Source organism: Schistocerca piceifrons, chromosome 3 (genome assembly GCF_021461385.2).
Source record: "Schistocerca piceifrons isolate TAMUIC-IGC-003096 chromosome 3, iqSchPice1.1, whole genome shotgun sequence".
In the NCBI taxonomy this organism is placed as follows: domain Eukaryota; kingdom Metazoa; phylum Arthropoda; class Insecta; order Orthoptera; family Acrididae; genus Schistocerca; species Schistocerca piceifrons.
The window spans coordinates 37,556,453-37,582,772 of NC_060140.1; the positions used below are offsets into that span (position 1 = coordinate 37,556,453).

At 41.5% G+C, this 26,320-nt stretch overlaps 1 protein-coding gene across 2 annotated transcripts in view; it reads left to right on the forward strand.

The window, feature by feature from the left end:
* The window catches only part of LOC124788228 (activated Cdc42 kinase Ack), a 499,253-nt gene that overhangs the window by 286,262 nt on the left and 186,671 nt on the right, over window positions 1–26,320 (forward strand). For both annotated transcript variants that reach the window (XM_047255411.1, XM_047255410.1), the window contains exon 10: window positions 16,629–16,784. In XM_047255411.1, coding sequence (XP_047111367.1) covers window positions 16,629–16,784 — 156 coding nt within the window. The remainder of the gene's footprint in view (window positions 1–16,628; window positions 16,785–26,320) is intronic.

Genomic DNA, 26,320 nt, shown 5'->3' on the forward strand with positions numbered 1-26,320 from the left:
TGAGTGGCACCAATTGGGTGGGGATGATCGGCACCTGGCAGCAGGCGCTTGAGGTTTAGGCAGGAGACACTGGCAGAAGTGCTGCCATCTTGGGGGTGAGGCACTTAAGGTAGAGGTCGAGGGCCTGCATGTTGGGCAGAGGGTCATTAGTGGCAGGTGGGGTGAGAGACAAGATAGAGTAGCATGGAGAGCTGCATCAAACCAGTCTCTGGACTGAAGACCATAACAACAACATGAAAAGGGCGTGCAAGGAAAGAAAAACCAGCACCTTTTGGTAATGAGACTTGATGCTTTGGGTCACGTTGAGGTCACCTGTGAAGAAATGTTTTATAGGTTCCTTTCTATGCTCATAAGGGGCATAAATAGCTATAGATTTATGCCAGTTAATAAAGACAATAATAAATAACAGGGTGCACAGAAAGAGGTATGCAAGCTGGTTTGGAAATATTATTCCTGAAAGCTAACAACTCCTACAGAGTCATCTGACAGCACGATAAGAAAAATGCCGCGAAGGAGTACATCAAAGCCAGGTTTTGCTGGAATGCAGTCCTTGTGCAGGTCTCACGAATCAACAGGAAAGGAAGGGAGGAAGTTTGAAAATGAGACAGACTTGCGTGGTAGTCAAGGGTGCCAGCACGGTTGGAGTGAGAACTCTTTCCAGTGATGTGCTTGACGGTAAAGGGGTGCCAAAACAACTGGAGATGAAATAGTAATAAACAGGCCTGGTATTCTGGTGCACACTGCACTTCACCACACTAAGTACACCACATTTCACGTAATATTCCAGGTGCTGACACAGGAGGGACGAACCAGGTGTCTGGCATAAGGCTTTGTACACATACAGTCACAGGAAGCAAAATCTTGCTATCCGTGCATGCTCCGGGAGGGTGCAGCAGGTGATGGTTCGAGCCATGTGGTGTTGCACGAGACAAGCTGCCACGAGCATGGCTGGGAGATGTTGTCTCATTGAAGTGGGCGAAGAGAGTGGTTGAGTGACGGTGCGGCGTGCGTAGCATCCGGAAAGTGTCACAGTGTAAGCACTACATCCAGCTGAAGTGACCAGTGAGGGTGCAGGCTAGATGCAGTGGTACCTCGGCTGATAGGCACTTCGCTGATTGCTGGTTTTTGATCTGCACAGCCCGTCTTCCGCTGCTACAGGCGGAGTTGCCACATTATTATAGTTCAAAAAAAGGTGAATTCAGCAGCATTTCACACTTCAACATCTGTTTAATGTTTCCAGAGAAATTACAATACTTAGGTCCTAGGATTTATATACTGTGAACATGAAACCAGTTGCTGGCTTACAGGGATGTTTGTGTTGCTACAGAAAACTATTGCATCACTCTGATAGCACAGCTGAAAGGGTGCTTAAAAAAGCAGAATACTGGAGAAATGTTTAAATTATTGTTATTATTATTATTATTATTATTGTTATTGTATGATATTAATTAATACAAAAATTCATTAAGGGCAATGTTGCTGTATTTCAATTCTTCTCCCAAACTTGCCTATTCATAGCATCTCCTTGCATACACCACACAGCTCCATTATTTAGCTAATATGGTCTTTCCAAGAGCATGATGGCCTGCTGTGTTTGATTGCCCGGTGGTTTCCATTCAGAAATTTTCTTTGGTCACTGATAATCTGGCAGTCTCACTAAATGTCCATACTAGTTTAATGATGTATTTCAATCTCTTGTATCACAATTCTCCTAGCTATTGTTTCATCACTAGTTTTTATGTAGTTCCAACATTGTGTTGGCATGAAGGACTAGCTACTACATTTTATTATTTAGTTAGTCTCCTGTCACAATTGCATACATACTGCATTTTCTCAAGTATGACGGCCTTAAATATAAATAAGACAACCCTCTTGATCTCCCACCCCCCTCCCCCAACCAATTATTGATTGATATAAAGTCATCATCGTCATTTTCCCTTCCTTTATTATGCATCTTCATGGATTCAGCATGTTAACCATTTTCTGCCTGAATTTATATTCAGTTCTGAATTTCGTAAATTATACAGTATACCGTATGAAAACGAAAACAACCAATTTTTGACGATTAATGTAATAGGATGGATAAAAAATGTACTTGCCAAGGGTGGCAGTGCGCACATGCCCCCCCCCCCCCCCCCGCCCCCCCCCCTGCCCCCCCCCCCCCCCCCCCCCACACACACACAAAAAAATGTTATAATTAGGCAAGCTTTTGTTATAATGAGGCAAGCTTTTGGAGCCAGTGGCTCCTTCTTCAGACAGAATGGTTGAAGGGGAAGGAAGAGAAAAAGGACTGGAGTCTGTCCTTCTCATCCTGTCTGGTAAGCCCCCCTGCCCATCGGTTCTGAGTGACTTTTCTGAAATTTACCCCCTTTCCCAGACCTCTCCAGTCCTTTACCTTCACCCCTCTTCATTCTCCTTCAACCCTTCTGCTGGAAGATGAAGCCGCTGGTTCCAAAAGTGGCATTTCGGTACTCCACCAACAGAAAAACTATCCTCCTTTCATGTGTGTTTTCTGCCACCACTTGGTGAGTAGATTCTTTGGTGCCAGTGAACTTGAACTGAAAGTGATTGAAATTAATACAAAAATGATTCAAATATACGCTCTTAAGTTAGCACTACAGTGGAATTTGACAGACTTAGAGGGTGGAATTAGTTGGTGCTACAGGTTTATGAAGGATCATGCTTACAAACCGAAACCAAAATATCTCAGAAAATGCCACAAGAGTATGAAGAGAAAATATTGTCTTTCCATTGCTTTATTATTCAACAAACAGGAAACTTGGACAAAACTCCTGTGACATTTGATGTGTTGAGTAACTGAACTGTGGTTCATGGTGTGGGTTCCTGTAGTCATGTCCTAGTTCATGAACCACAGGCAACATATGAGTGGCCAAGTAAGTGGTCCTGACAGTCGGGATACCAGTTACTTTGGAATAAGGCTGGGCATCTTGGACATATTCTGAGTCGTGGTCACCTTTGTGCTCATACGGCAAAGACTACCAAATCCACCGGTTAGTCCCTCAACCGTTAGGGGTAAAACCCAATGGGCCTCAGGGCAAGTAAGGCTAGCAACCTGCTTCCCTGGTACTTTAAATATGATGCTGGCAACAATCAGAGCAAAATGCCTCGGACCTTTGGAGGTGACTGAGTCCCACCTCTAACTGACAAACCAGGGACTCCTAAGATACGACTTGGCAAACAAATGGTAATGAGATGGGGAGCTATTAATATCAATGGGGGCTACTCTGGGAAGAAGGTAGAGCTGGCAGAGGCTGCAAGTAAGATGGGACTGGACGTTTGAGCTGTTAGTGACATTCGGGTAAGGGGTGAGAAAGAAGAGGAAGTGGGAGAATACAAGGTGTACCTGTCAGGAGTCAAAGCAGGAATAGCACAATGGGGTGTAGGGCTTTTCATCAGGAAAGAAATGGAACCCAGCGTAGTTGCAATAAGGTATGTAAACGAACGGCTGATGTGGATAGATTTGACAGTGTCTAGCAAGAAAATTAAGATTGTGTCAGTATATTCGCGTTGTGAAGGGACAGATCAAGATAAGATGGATAGTTTTTATGAGGCACTCAGTGGTGTAGTTGTTAGAGTAAAGGACAAGGACAGTGTTCTGCTCATGGGTGATTTTAATGCCAGGATTGGAAATCGAACAGAAAGGTATGAAAAGGTTATAGGTAAATTTGGAGAGGATATGGAGGCCAACAGGAACGGGAAACAACTCTTGGACTTCTGTGCCAGTATGGGCTTAGTAACCACAAACTCCTTTTTTCAACATAAGAACATTCATCGGTATACTTGCGAAGGCAGGGGAACCAGATCTATCATTTACTACATAATAACAGATCAGGAATTCAGGAAGGCTGTGACAGACACATGTGTATTCAGGGGATTCTTTCATGACACTGATCACTATTTAATCTGCAGTGAAATTGGTATTGAGAGGCCGAAAGTGCAGGGGGTCAGGTCCATGTGTAGGAGGATAAGAGTGGAGAAACTTCAGGATAAGGAAATCAGACACAAGTACAAAACAGTGATCTCAGAAAGGTACCAGTTAGTTGAATGTAGTCAATTGCAGTCACTGGAAAAGGAATGGACAAGGTCAGGGACACAGTACTGGAAGTGGTCAAAGAATGTCTTGGAACAGTAGTGTGTAAAAGTAGGATGAAGCAAACAGTTTGGTGGAATGACACAGTCAAGACAGCCTGTAAAAGGAAAAAGAAGGCATATCAAAAATGGCTACATACTAGAACTCGGGTAGACAGAGAAAGTTATGTTGAAGAAAGAAACAAAGCCAAACAGATAATTACAGCATCCAAGAAGAAATCTTGGGAAGACTTTGGAAACAGGTTGGAGACTATGGGTCAAGCCGCTGGAAAACCATTCTGGAGTGTAATTAGCAGTCTTCGAAAGGGAGGTAAGAAGGAAATGACAAGTATTTTGGACAGGTCAGGAAAACTGCTGGTGAATCCTGTGGATGCCTTGGGCAGATGGAGGGAATATTTTGAAGAGTTGCTCAATGTAGGTGAAAATACGATCAGTAATGTTTCAGATTTCGAGGTAGAATGGGATAGGAATGATGATGGAAATGGGATCACATTTGAGGAAGTGGAGAAAATGGTCAATAGATTGCAGTGCAATAAAGCAGCTGGGGTGGATGAAATTAAGTCGGAACTCGTCAAATACAGTGGAATGTCAGGTCTTAAATGGCTACACAGGATAACTGAAATGGCCTGGGAGTCTGGACAGGTTCCATCAGACTGGACAAAAGCAATAATCACACCAATCTTTACACATGGAAACAGAGAAGATTGTAACAACTACAGAGGTATCTCTTTAATCAGAATTGTGGGTAAAATATTCACAGGTATTGTTGAAAGGAAAGTGCGAGTATTAGTTGAGGACCAATTGGATGAAAATCAGTGTGGGTTTAGGCCTCTTAGAGGTTGTCAGGACCAGATCTTTAGCTTACAGCAAATAATGGAGAAGTGTTATGAGTGGAACAGGGAATTGTATCTATGCTTTATAGATCTAGAAAAGGCATATGACCGGGTTCCTAGGAGGAAGTTATTGTCTGTTCTACGAGATTATGGAATAGGAGGCAAACTTTTGCAAGCAATTAAAGGTCTTTACATGGGTAGTCAGGCAGCAGTTAGAATTGACGGTAAATTGAGTTCATGGTTCAGAGTAGTTTCAGGGGTAAAACAAGGCTGCAACCTGTCTCCACTGTTGTTCATATTATTTATGGATCATATGTAGATAACAGTAGACTGGCTGGGTGAGATTAAGATAGGTGAACACAAAATAAGCAGTCTTGCATATGCGGATGACTTAGTTGTGATGGCAGATTCTATTGAAAGTTTGCAAAGTAATATTTCAGAGCTAGATCAGAAATGTAAGGACTATGGTATGAAGATTAGCATCTCCAAAACAAAAGTAATGTCAGTGGGAAAGAGATATAAACGGATTGAGTGTCAAATAGGAGAAACAAAGTTAGAACAGGTGGACAGCTTCAAGTACTTAGGATGCATATTCTCACAGGATGGCAACATAGTGAAAGAACTGGAAGCGAGGTGTAGCAAAGCTAATGCAGTGAGCGCTCAGCTACGATCTACTCTCTACTGCAAGAAGGAAGTCAGTACCAAGACCAAGTTATCTGTGCACCATTCAATCTTTCGACCAACTTTGTTGTATGGGAGCGAAAGCTGGGTGGATTCAGGTTACCTTATCAATAAGGTTGAGGTTACGAATATGAAAGTAGCTAGGATGATTGCAGGTACTAGTAGATGGGAACAATGGCAGGAGGCTGTCCACAATGAGGAAATCAAAGAAAAACTGGGAATGAACTCTATAGATGTAGCAGTCAGGGTGAACAGGCTTAGATGGTGGGGTCATGTTACACGCATGGGAGAAGCAAGGTTACCCAAGAGACTCATTGGTTCAGCAGTAGAGGGTAGGAGGAGTCGGGGCAGACCAAGGAGAAGGTACCTGGATTCGGTTAAGAATGATTTTGAAGTAATAGGTTTAACATCAGAAGAGGCACCAACGTTAGCACTGAATAAGGGATCGTGGAGGAATTTTATAAGGAGGCTATGCTCCAGACTGAACGCTGAAAGGCATAATCAGTCTTGATGATGATGATGATGATGATGAGTAACAGAACTGTTGCCATGTGCTAAAACTGTAACTATTAAAACAAATGGACATGAAAAAAAAATTGTACACTGTTGTCCTTTCATGTTGTGCTGACAGTACTAAACTTAATCCAATGATCATTTTCAAGTGCAAAGCAATGCTAAAATCTTCTGAAATACTGCCATGTGGTGGTGTTCACGTACATGACAAGTGCTGTATGGACAAGGCTGGTATGAAATTATGGATTAACAGAGTATGAAAAGAGAAGGGAAAGTGCTTAATTGAAGAAGAGTTCTCTTCTTTTATTGAATTAGTTTATTAATTATTTGAAAAATTTTGTGAAAGTGAAATTGGGACAGGGAAATATAGAGCTTGCTGTTATTCCAGAAGGACTTACTTCATACCTGCAAACTCTTCATGTCTTGATAAGTAAACCATTTAAATGTATATGAGAGAGGAATGGAGCAGACAGATGATAAATTAAACCCAACATGAATTCACGCTGAAGGGAGCCTTAAAATGAACTACTGTCAAATAAGTATGTCAGTGTGTAAAATAATCATGGTCTAGAATGAGAGAAGACATTATTGTTGAATCTTCTAGAAGTGTGGCATAAGTAATGCTCTCGATGGCAAAGAAGACCATCTTATGAAGTGGACAACAATGACAATGAAGAGGAAGAAGAAGAAGAAGAAGAAGAAGAAGAAGAAGAAATTCAGATGATGATTTTCAGGGATTTTAAAGCTCTGTTCGGTTTTATAAACTTTTTCTTGTCTGGTGTTGCAGTCCAGTAATAAAAATCATAAAAATGTGTTTTTCTTTAAAAAAAAATGCTGAAAAATTAAGTCTTATAGTCGGTAGCGTTTTATAGTCCATAGAATATGGTAAGAAAAATGATAGTTTTCTACTCACTGTAAAAATGACACACTGGCTTGAAGACTGCCACATTGAAAAATACGTTCATTGGTTGATTTTAAAATTATATATTCATTTGTTTAAGCACATTGCAGAAACATAATACAATAAGGTAAATAAAAAGTAATTAATAATTTAAGCCAAAGAGTGTGTAACTTGTGTGACCATGTGGTAAAGGGAAAGGAACTGTGGAGAGTCGGGGCTGGTATTTTTTATATGGGAGGATAGGTTCCGGGTAATAGGTTGAAGTGTTGTTCTACGAGAGCAGAGATTCTCTCTGTGGGGGCACAGTAACTGATCACAATGGGGCGTCCTGGGTGGTTGGGTTTATAGACTTTAAGAAGCATATGGAAGGTGGGACTGCAGGGAGTAGTAGATGTAAGTAGAGAGATGGACTCTGGGGAGAGGTTCTGGGATGGGCCTAAGGATTTGAGTAATGACTGGAGATACTGTTGGATTGCTGGAAAGGGATCACTGTGGCATGTTTTTTAGGTGGAGGTATCTGACAGCTGACAGATTCCTTCTGCCACGTAATCCTTGCGGTTCAAAACAACGGTGTTGGAGCCTTTGTCGGTAGGTAGGATTATAAGATCAGGATCAGCTTTTAGATACTGCACTGCAGTTCTTTCTGCAGTTGTAAGGTTAGTATGCACGTTGAGGGATTTGGGAAATGATGGTGGGGCAAGGTTCGAGGATAAGAAATTCTGGAAAGTTAGCAGGGGGTGGTTTGGAGGTAGGGGGGTGGATCATGGTTGGATGGAGGAGTGAACTGAATTAGCCAAGGTTCAGTATTGGTCTTTGGTTGAGTCTGATTGGTCGGCTTGGTGGCAAAAAAGTGTTTCCACTATAGGGACCGGGATAAGGAGAGTTCTTTAACTAGTCCTGCAGTTTCAGCAATCTGAGACTTCAGATGTGTGTGCAAGTTGCGTGTGTGTGTGTGTGTGTGTGTGTGTGTGTGTGTGTGTGTGTGTGTGTGTCTACTGCTGACAAAGGCTATGATTGTGTGAATCTTTGTACTGTGCCTATCGCGAGTCAGCATCTCCACTATATGGTGAGTAGCAACTTTCCTCCTCTGGTATTGTTACATTCCATCATGGTTTTCCCATCGCTTGATTTTTGCCTGCTGGCTTTCCTTTGAACCTAACCCTGTGCTGTTTTCCTTTGTAACTACTATCTTTTGCATCGCTATACTGAAAGTGCATCCTTCTTTCTTTTCTTTCCTGTGTCCCTCTTGTTGCCTTACGAACCGCACTGCACCCTCTACTTATGAGCTACACACTATCAACTGACTCGGCCGTGCGCAACAGATGACCTCAAGACCATGCTGATTGTTGGTGCAGCATCTTATGTCCCACATTACTCCCGCCGATATAATTAAGCCCATACCTTCAAACTGATCATACTCCCTGTGTCAGTTCCCGTATTTTTGTGTGTTATCTCCCGCACTTGTCCGGTGCCACATGATCTTACTTCTCTAACTACAAACCTCTCCCCACCCTCCACACGTTCCCCGTTCGATCCCTGTTCGCACCTGCTAAGTCCATCTCATCCAGTCACATCTGCTGTCCACCTTCTTTACGCTTATCAGCCCTCAGTCCTGCTACCCACAGTAATATACATATACTTATTAATAATTAGTTATTCTCTACTTTGACCTTTGTGACTTCTCGCTAGTTTTAGTGAGTTTTCGCCTTCCATTGTCGTTGCCTTCCTCTGATTGCATCTCTTTTTTTTCTCACCCTGTGCATCCATCCTATTTGTACGTTTCACACTTATTTGGGTGTATTTTTGTGTAATTTTTCAGACATAATTCTACTTTCTTACATAATTTTTCGCATTTTTGCACCACCATGGATCCTTCCATCTGCGTCTATACAGAAAAGTTTCCTTATCCCTAGCCAGATCCCTGTCCCACATACTATTCCTGCGTTGGAGGGGAGGGGAGGGGGGGGGGGGGAGCGGAAAAGGAGAGAAGTGAAAAGACTGGCTGTGATGGTGGAATGAGGTCTGTGTAGTGCAGGGAAGAGGCTGGATGAGTGACAACAGTGAGTAACGAAGGATGAGGCCAGGAGCATTATGAGATCGTCGGATGTATTGCACGGAAGGTTCCCACCTGCAGAATTTGGAAAAGCTGGTTTTGGTGGGGAGGATCCTTATGGCACAGGTTGTGAAGCAGTCATTGAAATGAAGGATGCCATGTTTGGCAGCAGGCTCAGCAACAGAGTGGTCCACTTGTTTCTTAGCCGCAGTTTGTTGGTGGCCATTCATGCACACAGACAGCTTGTTGGTTGTCATGCCCACAAAGAATGCAACATAGTGGATGCAGCTTAGCTTGTAGATTACATGACTGGTTTCACAGGTAGGCCTGCCTTTGATGGGATTGGTGATGGTTGTGACTGGACTGGAGTAGGTGGTTAGTGATGGTCAGATTCTGCCAGTCCTTAGCCCTCACTAAAATAGTCCTGCAACACCATATCAATCAAGCCAAACCTCCTAGCAGTATCCTCTCGCCATCTGCAAAATTCTTCTGCTATGCAATCCCAAATTCCTGAAACCCGTAACACACACTGAAACCCTTTGCCCTCCAGGAACTAGAGCAACATGCACAATGCCACCTCAGAAATCTATCCACCCTGCTCACTCATACTCCCATACTGGAGTCCCACTGCCTACCAACTCTGCAACCAGCTGCAAACCTCTCCCACATCCCCTCATAGCTGACAAATCCTGTCTCATAGACCTACTACACGTACCTCACCCTCCGAAACTCTCTTCCATCACCACACAGAATCCAGAATCCAGACAGACCCGTAACACACTCATGATCCTTACCTCCAGAAGTCTTAGCCCCACAGAAATATCAGTTCTTTCCAAAGCTTCACCTTTTGCCCCACTCTCAAATTCAATCATGCAGGACTTGTTAAAGACTTTCTCTCCTTCTCACAGTCCCTACAGTGGAAACACTTTTTCGCCAGCAACCCTACCAATGAGATTCAAGCAGAGCCCAATATTGGACCCTGCCTAACTCTGTTCACTCCTCCATCCAACCATGATACACTCCCAGTGCCCCCAAATCACCTTCTGTTAACTTTCCAAAATTTCTTAATCTCGAACCTTATTTCACCGTCATTCCTCAAACTCCTCAACGTTCAAATTAACTTTATATCTACAGAAAGAACCACAGCCGACCATCTAAAAACTGGTCCCCACCTTATAATCCGACCTGCGGACAAAAACTCCACAATTGTGTTGAACAAAAAGGATTACCTGGCAGAAGGATTCCGCCCGCTGTCAGATACTTTGACCTCCAAAACTTGCCACAGTGACTTCTCAAATCCTCAGTCCCATTCCAGAACCGTAAACCCAACCACCCAGGATGCTCCAATGTGGCCAATTACTGTGACCCCACTGAGCGAATCTGTGCTGTTGTAGACCAACGCCTTCAATCTATTATCCAGAACCTACCCTCCTGTATAAAAGATATCAACCGTTTCCTCCTCCATCACTCCACAGTCCCCGTCCCCGTCCCTTTACCACATGGTGTTCTGCTCGTCATTATTGATGACCTCTCCCTTTACACTAATATTCCTAATGCCCATGGCCTTACTGCTATTGAGCACTACCTTTTGCAATGCCTGGCAGATTCCAAGCCGACAACCTCCTTCCTAGTTGCCATGACCAACTATATCCTCATCCACAATTACTTCTCCTTTGAAGGCATTGCCTACAAACGAATCTGGGTACTGCTATGGGCACCTGCATGGCACCATCCTATGCCAGTCTATTCATGGGCCATCTAGAGAAATCCTTCCTAACCACCCAGAATCCGGAACCCCTCACCTGGTTCAGATCCATTGATGACATCTTTGTGATCTGGATCGAGGTTGAGGACACCCTATCCAAATTCCTCCAGAAATTCTCTGCCGTTTGCTTCACCTGGACCTATTCAATCCAACAAGCCACCTTCCTAGATGTTGACCTCCACCTCAGATATGGCTACATCAGTACCTCTGCCCATATCAAACCTACTAACCACCAGGAATACCTCCACTTAGTCAGCTGCCATGTGTTCAATACCAAGAACTCTCTTCCATGAAGCCTAGGCACCAGTGGTTGTCGCATCTGCAGTGACGAGCGGTCCCTTTCGAAACATACCGAGGGCCTCACTGAAGCTTTCACAGACAGTAGTTATTCTCTCAACCTTGTACAAAAACAAATCTCCTGTGCCTTATCTTTCCAGTCTCCCACCACCTCCCGAAGTCCCACCGTCCGGCCAGAGACGAGCGTTTTTCTCATAACTCAGTACCACCCAGGAGTGGAGCAATCGATTTACATTCTCCACCTGGTTTTCAACTGCCTCTTGCCGTGCTCTGAAAAGGGAAATGTCTTGCCCACTATCCTTACCACACTTGCCACAGTGGTATTCTGCTGTCCAGTGAACCTACACGATATACTCGTCCATCCCTACACAACCCCTGCTCCCAACCTAAACCCCTTACTTCATGGCTCATACCCCTGTAAAAGAGCTAGATGCAAGACCTATCCCATGCATCTTCACACCACTACCTACTCCAGTGCGGTCACAAACATCACCTACCTCATCAAAGGCAGGGCTACTTGTGAAACCAGTCTATGTTCTACATGCTAAGCTGCAACCACTGTGCTGCATTCTGTGTGGGCATGACAACCAACAAACTGTCTGTCAGCATGAATGAATGGCCACCAACAAGCCATGACCAAGAAACAAGTGGACCACCCTGTTACTGAGCACGCTGCCAAACATGACATCCTTCATTTCAATGACTGACTCACAGCCTGTGCCATATGGAACCCTCTCACCAACACTAACTTCTCTGAATTGCGCAGATGGGAACTTTCCTTGCAATACATCCTACGTTCCTGTAACCCTCCAAGCCTCACCCTTAGTTACCGTATTTACTCGAATCTAAGCTGCACTCGAATCTAAGCCGCACCTGAAAAATGTTAGGCCGCACCTCCAAATCGAAACAAAGTTGGTCTATTTTAATATGAGACACAATTTAGGTCGAATGAATGATGATACAGCTACAGTAGTTTGGTTCGAGTCGTAAGCTTAGCAGTCAAGCTTTACCAGGTAGCCATTGCTATGCCCCAGTCGCTCTGTCTGTATTTATACGGATACCCTTCCTTTTTCACGTGCTTCGTCTGGTTTGAATCGATTGCTTATTTTTCTTTGATCTGATAAGCGCCGTTCTCTTTGTTATAGGTGTTTACGTCACTCTAAGCTGAAAATGCATTATTGTACTGTGTCATGCATTGTTTGACGCATTCTGATAATGAGTGTTTACGACCTGTCGCCGCTCGCGGCATGGCTTGCTTTTTGTGCGCACTACCCCCGCTTACAATAAAATAAATAGAGGAATTGTCTCATTAGCGAAACAATGGCAAGAGACTGGTAGTTGTTGTTGTTACTTACACTGCTGCTTTCTTTGATAATGATCAACAAGAACCAAATAATAGACTGCGTATGTTAGATGTTCTGAACGAGAGTTTAGCTAAAATTTTTCTCCGTTTGAAGATCTTTGCAGACGCTTCTCATGTACATTACATTGTGCATAGAAATTAGTCATCTGATTGTATCACTATTCAGCATAAGAATAATACGAATATGAACATACATGATATGTATATTCTTCCCCCATTTGCTGTTGTCTCACACTAGTTTCGAAGGTTATTAGGCAGACAGGATGTAAATGAGATAGCAGCAAACACGAAACAATACATGGCAAAATGTTTATATTTGTATTATTCTTATGGTGAAGGAAATACTGCATGTGATGCACAATTCGTAAAAGTTCCTATTAGCAACCATCTCTTCTCACAGGTAGGAAAAAATTCGGAATGAAGAGTTGGCCATATTGACAAACATCCCAAACAATCTTGCCAGTCGGATTTTCGTAGTACATTGAAATGCTGCTACATTGAAAGATGAACAATACGAAATTTGTATTTACTTCGTTGGATAATGTATGAAAATGCGGTGGTCGAAACTCGGGGCGGAGAAAAAAAGCTCGTGTTCCACCTTTTTTAAAATTTATTTACTGATGCAGAAGTTTTGGCGCCAGTATTTATCTTTGTGCCTGCAAGGCATGCCTGTGTAGCGCTACATATATTCGACGGCAGAAGTTAGTTGTGGCGGCACCTACCAATTTTCAGAACTTCCGCTTACTTTGCACTCGATTCTAAGCCGCAGGCGGTTTTTTGGATTACAAAAACCGGAAAAAAAGTGCGGCTTAGATTCGAGTCAGTACGGTAGTCACTGTTCTCACCCATCCAGCCTCTTCCCTGTTCCCACTCCAGCACTACACAGCCGTCATTCCATCACCACATCCAGTCATTTTATTTCTCTCCTTTTCCAGTACTTCCCCCTCACCACGATGATGAAGTGTGCCAGTATTCAAAGCTAAAGGAACAGAAAATACCAACATGAAAATATAGACTTATCCAGAAAATAGATGTAACAACAAAAAAATGAAAACCATTCCAGGGGAACTTCACAGCAATATGCCCCTGCAATTAGAAAAAGGTTTTAGAAAATAAAAAGATAGACATCATTTCCAATTAACAATATAAAATTTCATGAAAAATATAGCTTGAGAAGACTGTATGACAAATTTGATGGCTCTAGGGTGAATGAAGTAATGCAGTAAATGAAGCAGGCAAAAAGGAATACAAACGTCTCAAAAATGAGATCGACAGGAAGTGCAAAATGGCTAAGCAGGGATGGCTAGAGGACAAGTGTAGGGCTGTAGAGGCTTATCTCACTAGGGGTAAGATAGATACTGCCTACAGGAAAATTTAAGAGGACTTTGGAGAAAAGAGAACCACTTGTATGAATATCAAGAGCTCAGATGGAAACCTAGTTCTCAGCAAAGAAGGAAAAGTAGAAAGGTGAAAGGAGTATATAGAGGGTGTATATAAGGGCGATGTACTTGAGGACAATATTATGGTACAGGAAGAGGATGTAGATGAAGATGAAATTGGAGATACGATACTGCGTGAAGAGTTTGACATTGCACTGAAAGACCTTAGTCAAAACAAGGCCCTGGGAGTAGACAACATTCCATTAGAACTACTGACAGCCTTGGGAGAGCCAGTCCTGACAAAACTCTACCATCTGGTGAGCAAGATGTATGAGACAGGCGAAATACCCTCAGACTTCAAGAAGAATATAATAATTTCAATCCCAAAGAAAGTAGGTGTTGACAGATGTGAAAGTTACCGAACTATCAGTTTAATAAGTCACAGCTGCAAAATACTAATGCGAATTCTTTACAGACGAATGGAAAAACTGGTAGAAGCCGACCTTGGGGAAGATCAGTTTGGATTCCGTAGAAATATTGGAACACGCGAGGCAATACTGACCTTACGACTTATCTTAGAAGGAAGATTAATGAAAGGCAAACCTACGTTTCTAGCATTTGTAGACTTAGAGGAAGCTCTTGACAATGTTGACTGGAATACTCTCTTTCAAATTCTGAAGGTGGCAGGGGTAAAATACAGGGAGCGAAAGGTTATTTACAATTTGTACAGAAACCAGATGGCAGTTGTAAGAGTCGAGGGACATGAAAGGGGAAACAGTGGTTGGGAAGGGAGTGAGACAGGATTGTAGCCTCTCCCCAATGCTATTCAATCTGTGTATAGAACAAGCAGTAAAGGAAACAAAAGAAAAATTCGGAGTAGGTATTAAAATTCATGGAGAAGAAATAAAAACTTTGAGGTTCGCCGATGACACTGTAATTCTGTCAGAGACAGCAAAGGACTTGGAAGAGCAATTGAACGGAATGGACAGTGTCTTGAAAGGAGGATATAAGATGAACGTCAGCAAAAGCAAAATGAGGATAATGGAATGTAGTCGAATTAAGTTGGGTGATGCTGAGGGATTTAGATTAGGAAATGACACTTAAAGTAGTAATGGAGTTTTGCTATTTGGGCCCAAAATAACTGATGATGGTCGCAGTAAAGAGGATATAAAATGTAGACCAGCAATGGCAAGGAAAGCGTTTCTGTAGAAGAGAAATTTGTTAACATCGAGTGTAGATTTAAATGTCAGGTAGTCGTTTCTGGAAGTAATTGTATGAGGTGTAGCCATGTATGGAAGTGAAACATGGATGATGAATAGTTTGGACAAGAATAGAAGCTTTGGAAATGTGGTGCTACAGAAGAATGCTGAAGATTAGATGGGTTGATCACATAACTACTGAGGAGATATTGAGGAGAATTGGGGAGAAGAGGAGTTTGTGGCACAACTTGACCAGAAGAAGGAACCGGTTGGTAGGCCATGTTCTGAGGCATCAAGGGATCACAAATTTAGCGTTGGAGGGCAGCGTGGAGGGTAAAATACGTAGATGAATACACTAAGCAGATTCAGAAGGATGTAGGTTGCAGTAAGTACTGGGAGATGAAGAAGCTTGCACAGGATAGAGTAGCATGGAGAGCTGTATCAAACCAGTCTCAGTACTGAAGACCACAACAACAACAAGGGTACATGTTATTGATTGCAATGACAGTGATAAGTATTTAATTGCCTGAATTGACGCCTTTTTTAATGTGAGTTTTAAGGAGCGTTTACAGCCTCCTTTGAAACTAGTTCTTGGGGTGAGGGTAGGATCGTGTATGTGTAAGGATATAGCACGGGAAATCTATTCGTGGGCTGGGTCTGGGTGATACTGCCTGCCTGTGAATACCTTTCAAAGTCCTTCAACATACTAAGCAAAGAGGTCTCATCACTACACACACACCATCCTTGGGTGGCCAGACTGTGTGGGTGGGACTTTTTGGTGTGGAAGGGATGGCAGCTGTTGAAATGCAGGTACTGTTGGTAGTTGGTAAGTTTAATATGGACAGTCGTGTGCATGGAGGTATGAGAGAGGAGGAGGTCAACATAGAAGAACACCATTTGTCTCGCTCATATGTTGCTTTTGTTTGTGCCATTCATTCAAGGAGTTCACTTTTGATTGCTCATTGGAATTCTTGGGAAGCAATCTGTATTTATTATATTTTGCAGCTGCATTGCTCTCTGTTGGGTAACATAGCAACTGCTCTCTACCCTATGCTCTGCTGTGGAAGTCACAGAATGCATCTTCTGCCTCTGGTCACAATATTTTACACTGAACGGTCTGTATTGTCACCCTAAAGTGAAAACTTTAAAATCCAATTTTTTTTTTGTCTTTGTAGATACATTCATTGCTCATTCCCAGATAAAAGTGAAAAGGATGATACAATTTACTGGCCTTAGGGAAAGGTATGAGTAGACAATATGGAGGGGGGGGGGGAGAGAGAGAGAGAGAGAGAGAGAGAGAGAGAGAGAGAGAGAGAGAGAGAGAGAGAGCGCATTTCGGCTTCTGCCCCTGGAACATGTGTAATCTTTGTCGTGAAATGTGGTTAGTACATTTAAGTTATTTTTTATGTCATTCTTAGAATGAGAAACAGTGTACTTGGGTTATTCCTTTTCTTCTGAAATGACATGTAGGAAAGTACTGTTACATTAGGTAGGAGTGATGCACATACCACACACACATACATCTTGTCTGTAGGTCACGGTGCACCATGTGGAGAATCCTGGGGCAGCCCCGCAGCTATTGATGAAGTCTACTTGCGTAATCCAATGGATCCACCAGATGTTTTGGGTTTGGCAAATACATCACCACATGGAAACCTTCCTATGCCTAAGTTGCCTGACAGAAGAAAGCGTAAGTTTATTTTTTGAGTAACTTGATTTCCTTCTCATTATCTAGTTTTTATCGTCTAATAATTTATTGTCTTGAGAGCTTTTACCTTGAGAGAATTAAACCACACCATTTGGTATTGACAAATTACAGTAACCCTGTTCATTTTTAGGCATTATATGCCCCCAAAATAGAAACTTGTATGCCTTGTAAAGTTTCCTGCAGTCAGTGATGGTCGATGCACTTTTAAGATACCAACTGACGGGTTGTTTGTAATCTTCGTCAACCCCAACAACAGCTGCTCGATAATGGTGTTAGCATAGAGGTTTGGCATGCATTATGGTCTCCAGCTATGTACGAGGGGGTGGGGGGGGGGGAACCCCTTTTTAAGTTAATATATTTTCTAATTGTTTACAAAACAACCTTATCCCCTTAAAAATATTTACCATTACAACTAATACATTTGTCCCACCGGTGCTTCCACTGTTCAAGACATTTCTTGTATTCATCTTCAGAAATGGCTAACTGGTCCTCCTTCATTTTTTTCTTGACTTCTTCAGTGTTGCCAAATCAGTGTCTTTCATGCCCCATTTTATGCATGGAAATAAGAAACAGTCTCACAGAGCCAGGTCGGGCAATTAAGGTGTATGTGGCAGCGGAACCATAACATTTTTAAGCAAAAACTGTCTAGCAGAGATGACTGTGTGCAGGTGTGTTGTCATGATGGAAGAACCAGTCTCCTGTCTGCCACAAGTTGAGCCTTTTGTAATGAACACAGTTGTGCAATCTTCTTAAAACTTAATACATCTCAATCTTTATAAAACTACCCAACATATAAAGTTTAACAATACTTGCAGATCAAATAATATTATACCTAAATATATTAATGTACAGGTTAAAAACAATTCTGCCAGTGCACAAAAAACAAAACAAATAACTCAAAAAATTTGGCTACACAATGAAATCCAGTCTTTTTATTCCAAAAAGCAAATCCTAAATTGGGAACTATACAGGGTGATTCAAAAAGAATACCACAACTTTAAAAATGTGTATTTAATGAAAGAAACCTAATATAACCTTCTGTTATACATCATTACAAAGAGTATTTAAAAAGGTTTTTTTTTCACTCAAAAACAAGTTCAGAGATGTTCAATATGGCCCCCTCCAGACACACGAGCAGTATCAACCCGATACTCCAACTCGTTCCACACTCTCTGTAGCATATAAGGTGTAACAGTTTGGATAGCTGCTGTTATTTCTCGTTTCAAATCATCAATGGTGGCTGGGAGAGGTGGCCGAAACACCATATCCTTAACATACCCCCATAAAAAAAAATCGCAGGGGGTAAGATCAGGGCTTCTTGGAGGCCAGTGATGAAGTGCTCTGTCACGGGCTGCCTGGCGGCCGATCCATCGCCTCGGGTAGTTGACGTTAAGGTAGTTACGGACAGATAAGTGCCAATGTGGTGGCGCTCCATCCTGCTGAAATATGAATTGTTGTGCTTCTTGTTCGAGCTAAGGGAACAGCCAATTCTCTAACATCTCCAGATACTGTAGTCCAGTTACAGTAGCACCTTCGAAGAAAAAGGGACCAAAAACTTTATTGGCTGAAATGGCACAGAAAACGTTCACCTTAGGCGAGTCACGTTCATACTGAGTTTTTCCTGCGGATTCTCAGTGCCCCATATACAGACATTGTGACGGTTGACTTTCCCGTTAGTGTGGAAAGTTGCTTCATCACTAAACACAATCTTTGAAACAAAAGATTCATCTATTTCCATTTGAGCAAGGATAAAATCACAGAAATCGATTCTTTTAATCTTATCAGCTGCAGACAGTGCTTGAACCAATTTCAGATGATAAGGTTTCATAACTAACCTTTTTTGTAGGACTCTCCATACAGTTGATTGTGGAATTTGCAGCTCTCTGCTAGCTCTGCGAGGCTGCGAACAAATGCTTGCTGGATTCGTGCTACATTTTCATTACTCATTCTTGGCCGTCCAGAACTTTTCCCTTTGCACAAACACCCATTCTCTGTAAACTGTTTATACCAATGTTTAATACACCACCTATCAGGAGGTTTAACACCATACTTCGTTCGAAATGCACGCTGAACAACGGTCGTCGATTCACTTCTGCCGTACTCAATAACACAAAAAGCTTTCTGTTGAGCGGTCGCCATCTTAGCATCAACTGACGCTGACGCCTAGTCAACAGCGCCTCAAGCGAACAAATGTACAACTAAATGAAACTTTATAGCTCCCTTAATTCGCCGACAGATAGTGCTTAGCTCTTCCTTTTGTCGTTGCAGAGTTTTAAATTCCTAAAGTTGTGGTATTCTTTTTGAATCACCCTGTATAAAGCACATCTTAATCTTATGAGTGTTCTGAATAATACCGCTGTTTTCTCCCATCTTGTTAGCGAGATTAAAAATCATACATATGCAGTGACAGAAAAATGAAAAAAATCACAAAAGAAAGATTGCAAATTTAAAAGCTAAACACACACCCAGCACAGCCACACATGACACCCAGTATAACAAAAAGCACCAGTTCTATCCAATACTGGTCAACCTCACTGGGACTAATTTGCATACAGAAAAAATGAAACTACCCGAAAAGGTCTGAAACACAATGTCAGCACATGCCTAGATGAAAATTACATAGAACACCTCATTGTTGAATCAGAAAGCATTCTCACACAGGAAAACAGAAATGAAATAAATGAGTTAAACATTAGTCTGATGAGAGAGCTAGTCAGTAATGACATCAAAAACATAATAACAGAGATGAAAGAAAACAGAAGAAACTGAAACAATACAGATTCTATAACACTGACAAAACTTAGAAAGAAACTAAAGGAAAACATCATTATCATCACAAAGGCAGATAAAGGAAACACAGTTATTCTCGTGGACAAAGAGTAATACATCAGTAAGACAGAAGAGTTCATCACAAAAAATAAAATTATAAAATTAAAATTGGATCCAACAAACAGATTCCAAATAAATCTGAGAAACACTCTGAAAGACATTGAACATACAGTAGAAAACAATGAAAAAGGAAAACTGATCCAAACAAATCTCAGTGCACCTTCCATCCGATGCCAACCGAGGCTACACAAGAAAGGTCTCCCTGTCTGAGCTATTGTGAAGTATAGAAACGCTCCCACTTACGCACTTGCAAGATCCATCTTATCAGAAAACTACAAATTACAAGAAGACAGGGACTATAAGAAACACCAATTGATTCAGTACATAAAAGATAAAAGTTCCAGACACAGCCACGCTCCTATAATTAGATGTAGAGGATATGTATTCCAATATACCAATAACTGAAACAATAAACGTTATAGGACAGAATCTTAAGAGACACAGTACACTCCCAGATGAATACATCAAAGAAACAGTCAGGCTTCTAGAGCTAATAACAGAACATAATTATTTACGAATAATAGCTAGCTTCACTGCTATATTTAAGTTGTTTATATTTTATCTCGTTCACAATGAGCCCATTTCGGCAAGTTGCCATCATCAGGTGCCTGTAAATACATAGATAAGCGATGGTCTTAATATAATGGTTGTAACAATGAGCTGAAAATTAATATATCATTAGGTGTTTTACCTGACACGTAACATCGTTGCTGTCATATCCTGTCTGTTTTGGAATTATTACTTTCTCTCAGCTATAGAGTGGAGATGTATTTCAGATGTTACCTGATATGCTACTTTTCTAACAGTTGGAACAGTGGGTCAGCGATGTTACATGTTTACATAGTATAAATTGTAAATATTATAAATTATAAATAAGTGATGTGTGAAATTCAGTTGTTTATTATTATTTTTTCATATAGGTTGGTTTCTAATTATGTTTTTGCCTAAAGTTAGTTTTAGTTTTATTTTATGTTTTTAATTTTTTGTAATAATTATTATTTTTTTGAATTATATTGGTGTTCTGTCTCTGTTTTACACTACTCATGTTATTGCTGTTACTAGGGATATATGTTGTTTAAAGACAAGAAAAAGTTGTTGTTGCGTTCAATCAAAGAACAAACCTCGGATTAAAAATACCTAATAACTTCTCCCATGAACCATGGACCTTGCCGTTGGTGGGGAGGCTTGCGTGCCTCAGCAATACAGATGGCCGTACCGTAGGTACAACCACAACGGAGGGGTATCTGTTGTGAGGCCAGACAAACATGTGGTCCCTGAAGAGGGGCAGCAGCCTTTTCAGTAGTTGCAGGGGCAACAGTCTAGATAATTGACTGATCTAGCCTTGTAACATTAACCAAAACGGCCTTGCTGTGCTGGTACTGCAAACGGCTGAAAGCAAGGGGAAACTACAGCCGTAATTTTTCCCGAGGGCATGCAGCTTTACTGTATGATTAAATGATGATGGCGTCCTCTTGGGTAAAATATTCCAGAGGTAAAATATGGTAGTCCCCCATTCGGATCTCCGGGCGGGGACTACTCAAGAGGACGTCGTTATCAGGAGAAAGAAAACTGGCATTCTACGGATCGGAGCGTGGAATGGAAGACCCCCTTAATCGGGCAGGTAGGTTAGAAAATTTAAAAAGGGAAACGGATAGGTTAAAGTTAGATATAGTGGGAATTAGTGAAGTTCGCTGGCAGGAGGAACAAGACTTTTGGTCAGGTGATTACAGGGTTATAAATACAAAATCAAATAGGGGTAATGCTGGAGTAGGTTTAATAATGACTAAAAAAATAGGAGTGCGGTTAGCTGCTACAAACAGCATAGTGAACGCATTATTGTGGCCAAGATAGACACAAAGCCCATGCCTACTACAGTAGTACAAGTTTATATGCCAACTAGCTCTGCAGATGATGAAGAAATTGATGAAATGTATGACGAGATAAAAGAAATTATTCAGGTAGTGAAGGGAGACGAAAATTTAATAATCATGGGTGACTGGAATTCATCAGTAGGAAAAGGGAGACAAGGAAACATAGTAGGTGAATATGGATTGGGGGGAAGAAATGAAAGAGGAAGCTGCCTTGTAGAATTTTGCATAGAGCATAACGTAATCATAGCTAACACTTGGTTCAAGAATCATGGAAGAAGGTTGTATACCTGGAAGAATCCTGGAGATACTAAAAGGTATCAGATAGATTATATAATGGTAAGACAGAGATTTAGGAACCAGGTTTTAAATTGTAAGACTGTTCCAGGGGCAGATGTGGATTCTGACCACAATCTATTGGTTATGAACTGCAGATTGAAACTGAAGAAACTGCAAAAAGGTGGGAATTTTAGGAGATGGGACCTGGATTAACTGAAAGAACCAGAGGTTGTAGAGAGTTACAGGGAGAGCATAAGGGAACAATTGACAGGAAGGGGGGAAAGAAATACAGTAGAAGAAGAATGGGTAGCTCTGAGGGATGAAGTAGTGAAGGCAGCAGAGGATCAAGTAGGTATAAAGACGAGGGCTAATAGAAATCTTTGGGTAACAGAAGAAATATTGAATTTAATTGATGAAAGGAGAAAATATAAAAATGCAGTAAATGAAGCAGGCAAAAAGGAATACAAACGTCTCAAAAATGAGATCGACAGGAAGTGCAAAATGGCTAAGCAGGGATGGCTAGAGGACAAATGTAAGGATGTAGAGGCTTGTCTCACTAGGGGTAAGATAGATACTGCCTACAGGAAAATTAAAGAGACCTTTGGAGAGAAGAGAACCACTTGTATGAATATCAAGAGCTCAGATGGAAACCCAGTTCTAAGCAAAGAAGGGAAAGCAGAAAGGTGGAAGGAGTATAGAGAGGGTCTATACAAGGGCAATGTACTTGAGGACAGTATTATGGAAATGGAAGAGGATGTAGATGAAATGGGAGATAAGATACTGCGTGAAGAGTTTGACAGAGCACTGAAAGACCTGAGTCGAAACAAGGCCCCGGGAGTAGACAACATTCCATTAGAACTACTGATGGCCTTGGGAGAGCCAGTCATGACAAAACTCTACCATCTGGTGAGCAAGATGTATGAGACAGGCGAAATACCCACAGACTTCAAGAAGAATATAATAATTCCAATCCCAAAGAAAGCAGGTGTTGACAGATGTGAAAATTACCAAACTATCAGTGTAATAAGTCACAGCTGCAAAATACTAATGCGAATTCTTTACAGACGAATGGAAAAACTGGTAGAAGCCGACCTCGGGGAAGATCAGTTTGGATTCCGTAGAAATGTTGGAACACGTGAGGCAATACTAACCTTACGACTTATCTTAGAAGAAAGATTAAAAAAAGGCAAACATACGTTTCTAGCATTTGTAGACTTAAAGAAAGCTTTTGACAACGTTAACTGGAATATTCTCTTTCAAATTCTGAAGGTGGCAGGGGTAAAATACAGGGAGCAAAAGGCTATTTACAATTTGTATAGAAACCAGATGGCAGTTATAAGAGTCGAGGGGCATGAAAGGGAAGCAGTGGTTGGGAAAGGAGTTAGACATGGTTGTAGCCTGTCCCTGATGCTATTCAATCTGTATATTGAGCAAGCAGTAAAGGAAACAAAAGAAAAATTCGGAGTAGGTATTAAAATTCATGGAGAAGAAGTAAAAACTTTGAGGTTCGCCGATGACATTGTAATTCTGTCAGAGACAGCAAAGGACTTGGAAGAGCAGTTGAACAGAATGGACAGTGTCTTGAAAGGAGGATATAAGATGAACATCAACAAAAGCAAAACTAGGATAATGGAATGTAGTCAAATTAAATCGGGTGATGCTGAGGGAATTAGATTAGGAAATGAGACACTTAAAATAGTAAAGGAGTTTTGCTATTTAGGGAGTAAAATAACTGATGATGGTCGATGTAAAGAGGATATAAAATGTAGACTGGCAATGGCAAGGAAATCGTTTCTGAAGAAGAGAAATTTGTTAACATCGAGTGTAGGTTTAAGTGTCAGGAAGTCGTTTCTGAAAGTATTTGTATGGAGTGTAGCCATGTATGGAAGTGAAACATGGACGATAACCAGTTTGGACAAGAATAGAATAGAAGCTTTCGAAATGTGGTGCTACAGAAGAATGCTGAAGATAAGGTGGGTAGATCACGTAACTAATGAGGAGGTATTGAATAGGATTGGGGAGAAGAGAAGTTTGTGGCACAACTTAACTATAAGAAGGGATCGGTTGGTAGGACATGTTCTGAGGCATCAAGGGATCACAAATTTAGCATTGGAGGGCAGCATGGAGGGTAAAAATCGTAGAGGGAGACCAAGACATCAATACACTAAGCAGATTCAGAAGGATGTAGGTTGCAGTAGGTACTGGGAGATGAAGAAGCTTGCACAGGATAGAGTAGCATGGAGAGCTGCATCAAACCAGTCTCAGGACTGAAGACCACAACAACAACAATAACAACAACAACAATAACTTCTTGTTCCCTTGGAACAAATAACAGCTGTTCACAGCCTGAAGAAAAACCAAGGAACAAGAACAGAAAATTAGAACCCAACAAAAAGAAGTTGAGAGTGAGAACATGAAATGTAATAACCTTGACAGGAAAGACTGAAGAGATTGTAGACATGATGGAGAGGAGAAAGATTCATATCCTTGGATTGAGTGAGACCAAGTGGAAGGGAAAAACTCTAAATTGCTGAGAGGTGGGTACAAATTATACTGGCAGGGTCACAATAAATAGGCAAAAAATGGAGTGGGGTTTGTGTTTCACAAAGACATTGACCCAGTTACAGATGTGAGCTTTGTAAGTGAAAGGATAATTAGCGCAAGAGTGAACTTGGGAAAGAATAGTTTTACTATACTCAAAGTGTACGCACCTCAGCAAGGGTGCAGTGAGAGTGGGGGGAGGAGAACAAAATTCCTTGAAGAACTGGAAGACCAAGTAAGAGAAGATAACATTATGATAATTGAGGATCTGAAACTCAGATTGGCATGGATAGAAATGGATATGAGGAGGTGATGGGGCCATTTTGGACACGGAAGATGCAATGTTGAGGGTGAAGAAATTCTAAATCTTTGCATACGGAATCTACCCATAAGATTACTAGATGTGGCTGGGATGGCAAATCTAAGACAGGTATAGACTATATATTAATGGACAAATTAATTGAAGGAAAAGTAAGGGATGCTAAAGGCATACCAAGTGAGCACTTGGATAGCGACCACAGGTTACTAGTAGCTGATCCAAATTATAAGATGAAAAGTTTGAGTGCTGTATAAAGAAAGCCAAAAATTAAGGAGTGGAAGTTGAAAGAAGAAGAAAATATAAAAGTTTCCAAAATCTAGTGGCACAAAAATTGCCAAAAACTGAAAGGGGTAGAGTAGAGGAAGAGTGGAACCTTTTTAAAACATCAATAGTTAACAGTGCCGTGCAGATATGCGGCAAAACAAAGGGTAAAGTGAAAGACAAAGAAACCATTTGGTGGAATGATAGAGTAAAAGATGCAATTAAAAAATGTAATATGGCAAAGGAAAACATGGAGTTTGAAAAAAGAAATTGTAACCAGGGCCTGACACCAAAAGATGAACACAAGGTGACAACACTGAAGTAGGAATACCGACAAAAGAAACTCCAAGCAAAGTTAATTGTGTAAGAAGAAAAGTAGAAGAGTTGGGAAATATTCACCCAGAAACTAGAACAGGATAGCAAAGGGTTATTGACAAGTAAAAGATCTGATAGAGAAGACATAAAGGCAATTGATACAGAGGATGGGGATATTATCAGGGACATGGTTGGTATCAGAGAAGAGATGATGAATTATTTTGAAATCTTACTGAATGGGGAAGGTGCACAAGACAGTGACACTGAAGTCATTGAATTAGAGGAAGAGCAGGATCCAGTCTCTTAATTTGAAACTGAGAATTCCCTGAAACAGATGAAAAGTGGGAGGGCAGTTGGAGTAGATGAGCTGACAGCAGACATGATTAAAGCCACAGGAATCCATGGAATACAGTGGTGACCCTGGGTGCTGGGGGTGATATGGAAAAAAGGAATTATAATACCTTTGTTCAAGAAATGTAGTAGAAAGAAATTCATGAACTACTGAAGAATCACATTGTTATCACAATGCCTTAAGATAATGGAAAAGGTCATAAAAAAAAAGATTGCGGAAAATCAAACGGTGGATGGAAAGGAAAGGCCTCTCGTTCACTACACGCCACAGTGAACCCTATAACGCCCCATTCACGGAGTGGGAGCTCTTCAGTGCACTTGCACACTGCCCCAACACAGCTCCTGGGCCTGATCGGATCCACAGTCAGATAATCAAACATCTCTCGTCTGACAACAAGCGCCATCTCCTCATTATCTTCAACCGTATCTGGTGTGATGGCGTCATTCCATCGCAGTGGTGGGAGATCACCGTCGTTCCAGTGCTCAAACCAGACAAAAACCTGCTTGATGTGGATAGCAATTTGCCCATCATCCTCACCAATGTCATTTGTAAGCTACTGGAACATATGGCGTGTCAGTGGTTGGTTTGGGTCCTGGAGTCACATGGCCTACTGGTTCCATGTCAGGGGAGCTTCTGCCAGGGGCGCTCTACCACTGTTAATCTGGTGTCCTTTGAGTCTTCCATTCGAACAGCC